Consider the following 10,792-nt stretch of genomic DNA (forward strand, 5'->3'; position numbering starts at 1 on the left):
ACAACTGATTTATGGAAATGCTTGAGCTGATTTGCATGGGAAATACGCACAGGCATTCTCCTCCAACGGCTTTTTTCCCCCTTTTACTTCCTTTCATAAAAACAAAATTTAAATGACTTGTACGACGGTGCGTTTTGAACTTTGCCGGTGGATCTGCATCAAGCTGCCGGACAAAAGTATCGATCCAGTGCGCGTAAAAGAGGTCCCGCTGGTTAACGTTAGCGCGCAGAGCTCACCTCTCCATCACGGTGCATCATTAGGATACCGGGGGTGGGGCGACAGCAGCCTGTCCCGGTAAGGGGAGGAGAGAACAGTGAGCAGAGGCGGTACTTTCTCCGCGGCTCGTTTCTCGGCGCTGGAAGAGTGTGGGACCAGGGCTGGAGAGACCGCCGGGGAGCATCACTAGATCCAGTCCAGCACGGAGCCTCGCCTGGCCGACCGCTGCGCCGTGCACTCTTCTCGGGGGACTGCACAACATTCCTGTGAAATATAACTGCTTTTAATGGCATGTGGCTTGTAACTTTACTTCTGCTGTATTCTTTGCAAGAAGGTAGGTTGGAAATGCGTCTCTTGCAAGTGCTGCTTATCTGCATGCTGTCCGCTCACCAGTGCAATGCTCAACTTGGCTGTGCGTGTTTATTAGCTTATCCGATTGATAAATGTTGCTGGACTGGATTGATGATAATCTCAAAGGAGGGGCAGAGATGTCAAATCAAACTCTAAATTACCTTTTGGAAGATGACCGGTAACTTTTTTCCTAATGTTTTGAAATAATGCTTCCCTGATCCCGTTCATTTCCCTCCTACCCGGAGAGCCCGGATCTCTCGTTCGTTCTGTCTCACTATGATGAGCTGATAAAAGGATTTTTTTTGTAAAAAAAAAGCTTATCACAAGCATCAAAATCAGTGCGCACTTCGTTTGGATGAACAGTGAGGAAAAGGCGCAGAGGTCCCAGAAGTGCACGCTGCGTGCGTTAGGATGAGACAACGGCATTTGCATTTTGCATGATGAATATGTGGAGGTGTCGTGAATATGGAGACTGTTGAATAGAAGGAGAGGCTGATAAGGATCTGCAGGCGCGCGCACGGATAGACGTGGCGACCTCGAGCGCTGATGCTGGCCACAGCTGTCGGCTGTTTACTCGCAAAAGTCCAAGGGGGCAGAAGAGTTGAATGTATATGCTGACTTTCTGTCCTGGAGCAGCACAAATAAGATGTGCCTGTTTGTGTGTGTGTGTGTGTGTGTGTGTGTGGCAGCAAGGGTCAATACATTTTATGAGAGACGTGTGAACTGATGCTGAGGGTATTGAGCGCTGGCCTTTAATTTGTAGATAATGTGCCCCAGTTGGACATTTAAAAGCCCAGGCCATATATTACAGTTTATTTTCTTTGGTAAAATGTAGGAGTATCGGTGCGTGCAGGCTCAGTTGTTATCATCACCCCTGGTCTAATTATTCATCCACCATTTTCTGTGGCACCAGATTCCACTGATTGGCTTCGCTGTAAATGCTGCAGACGGGAGAGAGTGATCCTGTTTGCCTGCAAATGAATTCCTATAAGTTATATTACAACCACACAAATGGCAAAAATGGCCAAGGTTTTATTTTCACTTCGTTTTCATGCGCTTTCTTTACGCACGGGGGACCTGAAGATACCTGATTAAAAACCTTATCAGTTAACACATCTGACATCATCTTAAGCATTTGTTTCGATTTGTGGGTGTGTTTCGCGCTCCTGGTCTCCATCACTGGCCTTGGCAGTGCCCTCTGCCAGGCTGCAGCTGCGGCGAGGACTTCTGTGCTGTTTTTGTTGTATGTAATTGGATTACAGGGTCTATTTCGATTATACACACTGTACACCCCCCCTGTCCCGTGACTGAACGAGATGTACTCTGTGTGTGTGTGTGTGTGTGTGTGTGTGTGTGTGTGTGTGTGTGTGGTGAGGGAAGGAGAGGGGGGGAGCAGGCAAACAGCTACTGGAGCGGAAAGAGTGCTTGAGATGGGAGAGATGTAGATAACGCAGTGGAAAACAAACTTCCATTTTCCGTTGTTTTTCAACGCCATGTTCCGCTCATTTTGCACGAGTCAGCTGTGGTTTGCTGTCTCGTGTGGCCGCTGTTTATTGTAGGGCTGTGTGATTTTTTAATAAACTTTATTTTTAGGGGGAAAGGTAGGTCTATTATCATACATGCATATGCATTAGTACTGCGTATTTTCCTGGCTTGGCCGCGCCTCCTAGAATGGCACACGATTATCTGTTCATTTTTCTTAAATTTTTACACCAGTGTGAAAACACGTTACAGATCACACCACTCCAAATTTTTAAGAGAATTTAGTCTTTTTCTCTAGCCGTTCCTTGTCATTAACTCGACGTTCATTAGGTTAATACTGTCCGTTTGTTACTTTGGTTTGGCTGCATATCAGCACACCTGCACCCATGAGTGCGGAGAGGAGGGGGAGAAGAGAGGGATGGATAGATGGATGGATAGAGGGAGAGGAGAGGAGGGGAGGGGAAGAGGATACATTCATTCTTCTTTGTCATGATTTGGGAGCTTGCTTGTCATTTTATGGAAATAAAATTGAGACGAACTCAGCTGAGGGCTGTGTGGGAATCTGCTTTTAGGCCTGATAGGCCAGAACAGGGCCTGAGAAATTGGACAAGGCTTAAATAATAAAACAATTAATTTATTTTTTTAAATCAGTCAGAAAAGCGACAGTGGTTCTGGTGGCGGATTTAAGGAGACTCAATCAGTAATTGTACGAATTTCGAGGGGGATAAAATGCCATGGAGTGACCGAGATGGAGTGAGAGCTCTTGCTATAATTATTTCATCAATTAATGTGATTCCGGTTTTATCCAGTTTCGGTCGACAGGCCCCCTGCAACACATACTCGACGTTAAACAGAATATTGACTGTGTTACATTGTTGAGACGTCCTGCATAGACGTAAAGCACTTTGCCTTCTATATTATGCATGACTTTATTTGTGCATTTGGTGAACTAAGCATCTCGTTTCTCCTGTTTTCATATATTTCGACTGTGTGTGTCTGTGCCTGAGTCTGACCTGTTTATACTGTGTACTATGTGATCAGATGAAATGTTACCACCTATGTAATTCAGTGTCACTGCTTTTTTTTTCTTGATTTTAGTGGATAATTCACCAAGTTTCACGAGCATTTCTACACACATATGAAGTGTAATAGGGGGGAATGGATAGTGGGATAGTTTGCCAATCTCATCCTCGGTTACACCACCTGTACGGTGTCTTTTCTCGTCCCTAAGGGACACCTGTGTATTCCTGAGACCGGCCTGAGCCGCCGATCTGCGGCGTTGCAGACCACGGGCTGAGTGTAAATTTGGAATCAAAACAGATACCGAATAGAGGAGAAGTGCTTGGAGGGGGAGCCCAGTAATTGCGGTATGAGTCAGAGTCTGGTGGCTACTAGGCTACACCCGCACGATCCACTCAGAGATGTTGCGTCTGGATTGGACAACCGAGGCTTCAGTGGATGATGGAAGTAGTATGACAACAACTTCGGAGTTCTCTCTCTGTCTCTCTCTTTATCTGTCACGGTGTAAAGTCCTGCTGAATTTGTTCTCATTTGGGGACCGTGAAGAGTGCTGTGTGACACGTACTTCCACATTTACTATTTTGGTCTATTTGATGCAAAGTAAAGGATTCAGCGGTGTATAGATAATGGATGGATGGATGATGCAAAGTAAAAGCGATTTGTGCAGAGTGTCCGAGCGCAGGATTTTTTTTCTTTTAATTCCACGTATTCAATAAAGTGGCTCAGCGTAATTATCCTATATAATTAACCTCCATATAAAGATTTGTTTGCAATCAGCTCACACAGTCATAGGAAACAGGAATGGGTATTTTGGATGGAATTCACCCCCTATCTACCCATTGCGCATATCCCCAACAACGCACGATCGTTTCCAAAAAAGTCACATGATGTGACAACATGAAAGGGGCCACTACATGTCTAATTTCTCCGGCTCCGAGAACCGCTGCGCCTGCACGACCTGTCAGTTTTCTTGGGGAGCGACAGCTCCACGGTGTAATATCTACATGTCACTTTTAGGTTAACTCGCCTCCCTCGTTGTGCTCCGGCGAGCAAAGCCTGTTTTTATTGTCAAGTGTTGGCGCTCTGCTTTTGGCGTTTGAACCACGCGGCGCAAACACGACCATCGGTCTCACAAATTCAGTACGAACATTTCTGCAGATCTTTGCACTCTAATCAAAACAGGGAATTCTCCTCATAATATGATTTGGCGAGTTTATATTTTCGCTTAAGGAAAAAGAAAAAATGAACAGTAGTGCACGGAAGGTCTTGCTTTGGAATAATCATACACAGCCCATTCACTTTCCACACACACTCAAAACAAACAACAAAGTAGTCCATAGCAACAGCATTGTTAACTGCATTAAACTGGCACCCAGAGAAGTGGATTTTCACCGCTCACTCAACAGGTTTTACGCACAGCTGTAGTGTCCGGTAGCCCGGTGCCCTCTCCATTACGCACGGAGAAAGATTGACGGTCATTTCTTGAATGACAAAAGGATCCAACAATCAAACTTCAACGTCTCACAATCACCTCTTGTCTTTCACTCAGCTTCTCCTTCTCTCGCTCTCTCTTGCTCTGCTTATTATCAAGCAATTTATGGCGCTGTCTCTGCGGGAGAATAGGAAGAGAAAAAAACACCTCTACAAATCCAACACTCACTTCAACAGCGGAAATCATCCTTTTGAAGTGGAAGATGTCAATTTTCAAATGCTGAAATGGCTGCCTAATATTTTACTGACACTGCATAAAACTGTGCAAAGGATTTATTTACCACCACCTACCCCCCTCCCCTGTATGTGCCTCTGCATGCATACTGTATTCACATCCCTGGTATCATGCCATGCAGTTTTTCTGTCTTGACTACAGTTTCTCCCAGTGAAATTGCACCATGTTAGAAATGATTTCCTTTCTGACTGCGCACAAAAGCAGAGACACATTGTCATGCAACCCGTTATGCATATCTCAATCTGGAGTCATTGTATGGTAAATGAGAAGCACCCTCTTTCAAACATGATCATATCTTTTGGCTTTTATGTTCTGCCATTTTTTTTGTAGCATCACTGCAAAGGCTGTATTGCCACCGACTTCAATGCTTCAGCTGTTATTTGGCCTGAATGTGTTTTGTGTGCTGTTATCTGTAGTACTACATGGTTCACCACATAGAAAATCTACTTGCTATTATGAACGTATATGTGCAATCTGAAATGTGTTTATGTGACTTTGTGTGTGTTTGAAGGAGAGAGAGAGAGAGTGTGTGTTGGGGAGGGAGAAGGAGAGGGATTTATAGCCCTGTTTTTCTATGCACGTGATGGTATGAATCTCAGTGTGTGTGTGTGTGTGTGTGTGTCTGAATGAATGTAGATGAGACAGAAAAAGCTGCATTATGCATAGCGGTTCACCATAGGCAATATCCTTGCTTCTCCAGCATACATATTCATACTCCATTTTCATATCCACTGCAAGAACAGGAAGAAAGTGCAAATGTATTTGAGTGAACAGCAAAAAAAAAAAAGATTTGAGTCAAAAGAAAAACTGAAAAGGAAACACAAGCAGAAAGAAAAGTGAAGGTTAAAAAAAGAGGGAGGAAAAAAGGAAGAAATATAGAGAAAGACTGTGAAGGGCTCAGCCGACAGGAAAAGATGTTTCTGGGTGTTTCACCCCAAATCACTCTGACCTTCCTCATTTTAATCAATGCATCCGAGCTTGAAGAAGGAAATCAAAATACAGTTCATGATCGGATGAGTGCTGCTCCTCTGCTCCTTCTTTCTCTGCTGGGGAAAGGGTGGTAAGGGAGCCTGCGGCTACAGGACTCTGATAACCATCTGAGGTTAGATGTTGCCCAAACAGAGGAAAAACTAAGTTATTGTGCTTGATGTTGTTTGTTTGAGATGTTTACAGTTGATTATGATATTTGAACGATAGCAACGTTTCTTTAGTTTCCCTGTGGTCATCTATACAGTTCATCCCAATTTCACTCAAGGTCTGGGTCAGATAATTGGCCGATGTCCCTAATCATGCTCCTTAATGCATCTTACTGCGTTCTCAGATGAAGATAATGTCTGTGATTGCTGTCCCATTTGCACACCTCAACTGTCAGATATCGTAAAGAGGCCAAGACTCCAGGGAAGTCAAGAAAATAGGAACTCCGCTATTGTCCAACAGCACATGACAGCTCTCCTATGTCTATATCATATCACACATGACCTGCAGCTGCAGCCTGGGAACCCCTCAGAGGCTTCATCATCTTAACCGTTCTTCCGCACTCTCGTCCTTCCTCATTCCATTTTGATGTTCTGACATCAAATTCTGAACGGTTACTGCGATAAGACACATGGTCGGCATCGTCATGATGGTCTTTACCACTGGAGGCGGTAATCTGTGCAGCGTGGGGCCGGCTTCGTGTGTTTGTACACATGTGTCTTTGCGTGCATCTGTGTGTGTGTGTGAACTCAGTGACCTGAATTCATAGCATAGGACAAAGCAATTAGCCATCGCATCATAAGCTGCTGCCTTTTAGAGGTTTTCCCTCTGAGTTTGAGTTGTTGCATCTGAGCATGATTTGAAGTTGTTTGTGGCCATTTTTAATGATATCACATGATGATTAAGGTTTGTTTGTTTTTGAACAGATTATCCGGTTTTAGAGCATATTTTGAATAAGCAGTGGTTTCCCAACCTGGGGAACAGGACCCCTACCGGGGATCACAGAACAAATCTGAGGGGATGGGAGATGATTGACAGGTCTAGGAAAGGAGAAAAGGCATATTTCTCCTGCACAAATTGATGTTTATTCATTCAGATTTTCCTCTAATCTCTTTATTTCTGGATAAATTAACCTCTTCTGGCCTTTTGCAAATGTTCAGATAAGACAAGGGAAAAAATCCTGTTTTATTAAATTGGTTACAACTGCTTGAAGAGGGGTAGTAAGAAGATGTTGCTTCATTTTAAAGGGGCAAAATCTCATAGTGTGTATGAAACTTGACCTACCCTGTTTTAAAAAAAGAAAAAATCTTCAGGATCACTTGTTCTTGTATGTGCAGCCACAGATCCACTGCAACCACCGTTTTCTCTGTGGCGAAATGCAAAACACCACAAAGGCTGTCTCATCTCTGAACAGTGTGAAATTTAAGGGTACTTGAGACCATTTTGTAGGGCTGCATTGGCCAAAAAAAAAGGTTGGAAACCACTCGTCCGACGAGGAGAACAGTGCCAGTGTGTGAAAGGATGATGTTGCTCTGAATACAAGTTCTCATGGTGTGATGTTTCTTTTGCGAGGGCTTTTACAGTTTGAATAAATAGTTTTTGTCATGAAAATATTCAGCTTCTAAAAATAGCATTTGTCATCAGAGAGAAGCAGGTCACTGTCACTGGTATCATCTGCTCATAGTTTCCTCATCGTGTGCTCGCCGTGGAAACTCTTCCCGTGTGTTCCTCGCCCAGCTGTACATTGCGGCACTCTCCGCGGTGCTGAAAGTGCACATCAGTCAGCCTAGCAACCTGTGAGGGTGATTGACACGGATTCGAACGGTAGCGTGGATTGAACTTGACCTGAATTCAGATTTTTTTAAACACAGAGGATCTGCTCCATTTTTTCTGCTGGCAGGCAGGAGAACAATGACTCTCTACCTCTTCAGCATCTCTGCCGAGCTGCATCTCTCTCCCGCACGCCTCAGCCTCTGCTTGTTGGCTGAGGTCGACATCAAGAACTGAGGCAGTCGTTTAACATTAACCTCTATCCTTCTGACCTTACCACACACACGCACACACACACGGACGCTCACGCATGCGCACGCTTACCCGCTCGCTCGCTTGTATCCAAACACCTTTGCACCTGAGCACCTTTCCCCCCAAACCAGCCACCCGTGTCCTGTCTACAATATCGCTCCTTCCGCTTCACACCCACACGTACATGAGAACCGGGGAAGTCGGACATCGGCCTCCCACAGCAGTGTGATTACAGAGTGGATAGACCGTGTGTGTTAAATGCGAGGGGAGATTATGTGGGTTTAACTCTCTGCGTCTGGCATACAAATTCCAATCGCATAACATTGCCTGTCTCTAGTGTGGCAGGAAAAGAAAAGAGGGAAGCGTGCTTGTGTCTTGGAGGGGTGTCTGCTAAGGGTGAAAGAATGGTGGCAGATGGGAAACTCAGAAGAAGAAGAAAGATAAGATAGAGGGATGCAGATAGACGCATAAAGTGGCAGACAATGGAGGAGAGAGTGAAAATCACCTTATGTCAGTATGGGTTTTATCCCTAATCCCTGCATTTTACCTCTGATGTGATTCATCCCATTCATGTCATGTTATTAATGTCATTATGTCATTGCCTGTTACCATTTATACCAGACAGATATAAAAAAATTCCCTTTTGTATCAAGCATTCATCCATCTCACCATGTATTAAGATCTTAAAAAGACATCCAGTCGGCTTCTGTATCTCCTTTAATAGCTAGTTACTAATGATATCCATTGATGTGAGGGATCTGTAGAAATTAGAGCCTAAATGACATCTGATAGCGTCTTTCTATCTCCATTGATGTGTCTAAACCAAGACCCCATTTCCTCACAGCGCAGAGAGAGTTTAAGAGATAGGGCTAATCCAGGCATTGTTGACACAATCCGGGAAAAGGGATTAATTAAGTATCATTGTCTGAGCAGAAACTTCTCTGGCTCGGGGCAAAGCGTCTTCCCCTGGCCTCCAGCCAAGCTGAGCTCAGCACTTCTTTACACTCCTCTACACCCACCACCACCACCACCCCCCACCCAACAGCAAATGCACAGAGAAACACGCAGATCTTAAAAGACGCCTCGCTACCTGGTTCTAAACGGGAAGAGGGCGTTTGAGAGAGAGGATATATGGTGGTCTGTCTCCCCTGGGACAACTTATCTGGCAGCAGCTCTTCATCTGTGCCACAGTACCATTGTTTTACAGCAAACATCTACAGTATCCAGCTCCTCGGGCTTGTACGGCTGCAGATGGAGAACTACCTACAGTAAAAATGACAGACCTGAGCACGCCTGAGGAGCGCAGCATTTCACTATCGCGCCTGTGTGAATACTTCGTTTTCCTGAATGACGGAAGATGTCGACAGGAAAGATGAGGGTGGCGGAGGGGTTGAGCCGCATGTCCCATTTTTTCCTGCTATTGACAGGCAGATTTCCAAAGGGCTCGCCGGACACATATATTAGATTAGAGATATTAGGATAATGCATATGGGATAGGATGGTTGGCTCCAGTTTGGCACACAGGGAGGGAGTTGTTGGGATTGAGGTGACCTGAATGCCTGCAGATCCAGCTCGTATACTGTTTGTGGATGTCTGTGTGAGCTGGTATTAGATCAGGTGGTGTTTTCGGTGATGTTTCAAAGTGAGTCATGCCCACCTTAAAATAGCCTTTTTCCAGTGAAATAGTGATTTGACTCATGGAAAATGTTGCACATTAATCTCTAGAACACACTGTGCCTAAAAAATAACTAGAAGGACAGATCAAATATGGAACATGGAAAAATGGGAAATTTGTTTTTCTTTTTTAATTAGCAATTGATATTTGCATTCTCTGCTTTATATGAAATAGTAAGCTATTTTCAAGGCATTTCATTAAAAATTACTGAACAAATGATTAATTTTGAAGCTGTCTTAAAAGGGGAATTCAAGCAAGTTCATGTTTTTTGGCCAAAAATATGCTTTTCTAAAATCAATTTATCCATTTTTAAAGCTTTTTGGCAACCAACTAGTTGGCAAATATGCACCATTTATATCATGATCCCATATGTTATTACCTCAGCAGTCGCTTCAACATGTTTTAAGTAGAGACAGAAGCACTTCAAACACTGCTTTTAGTGAGTAATTGCTGCATTTTTGCACATCCTTCGTTAATACTTGTTGTAAGTTGTTTGTATAGTGGATGTACACACATGCGTTAACAGCTTCTAAATGATTTTCATACATTTTTTTTACACTATGCTTTTTCATTCAGTGTTCAAATGAATCAGTTTGAAGTGTTGCTGAAACGTTGACGATGTCAGTTGTTCCTCAGCGATGCACTTTGTGCTTATGCTCCTCATACTTGTCTGATATGTGAATGTTACCTGTAGATCTGACACCGACCAACTGACTGACTCTGTCTCCTTTTCTATCCTGACAGTCAACAGTGAGGATGTTGTCTCCACGCGGCTGTACTTTGTGAACGCCTCCCTGCAGCGGGTGACCTTCTCCAGCTCGGTGGGGGTGTCCCTGCCCTGCCCTGCGGGCGGCGCCCCCCATGCCGTCCTGCGCTGGTACCTGGCCGCCGGAGACGACATTTACGACGTGCCCCATATCCGCCACGTGCATGCCAACGGCACCCTTCAGCTCTACCCGTTCTCCCCCTCTGCCTATAACAGCATTATTCACGACAACGAGTACTTCTGCACTGCGGAGAACCAAGCGGGCAAGATTCGTAGCCCCAGCATCCACATCAAAGCAGGTGAGGGTTGGAGGTGCAAACTAAGCCAGTGGTCAGAGGGATGGATTCATTTCTGAGCAATTTCTTCTTGTATTTTAGGTGTCTGCATGCATTTTGAAGGTATTTTGGATGGTGACATTACCCTAGTATAGCTTAATTTTTGGATGTTCCATCAAACTGCACCCAACTGTGAACTATCCCTTTAAAACATATTGAAACACTGCCTTCTCAGGCTGTCCCCACCTCCTACATATATTTGGAAATCCGCCAAAGTGACGTGG

The 10,792-nt window shown here is 44.4% G+C and overlaps 1 protein-coding gene across 2 annotated transcripts in view; it reads left to right on the forward strand.

Annotated features, from left to right (window-relative positions):
• The first annotated feature begins 419 nt into the window (after window positions 1-419).
• The window catches only part of LOC121608830 (Down syndrome cell adhesion molecule-like protein 1 homolog), a 97,223-nt gene continuing 86,850 nt past the window's right edge, over window positions 420-10,792 (forward strand). For both annotated transcript variants that reach the window (XM_041940218.1, XM_041940220.1), the window contains exons 1-2: window positions 420-550; window positions 10,212-10,532. In XM_041940218.1, the coding sequence (XP_041796152.1) occupies window positions 508-550; window positions 10,212-10,532 (364 nt within the window). In that variant the 5' untranslated portion in view covers window positions 420-507. The remainder of the gene's footprint in view (window positions 551-10,211; window positions 10,533-10,792) is intronic.

Source organism: Chelmon rostratus, chromosome 7 (genome assembly GCF_017976325.1).
Source record: "Chelmon rostratus isolate fCheRos1 chromosome 7, fCheRos1.pri, whole genome shotgun sequence".
Lineage (NCBI taxonomy): Eukaryota > Metazoa > Chordata > Actinopteri > Chaetodontiformes > Chaetodontidae > Chelmon > Chelmon rostratus.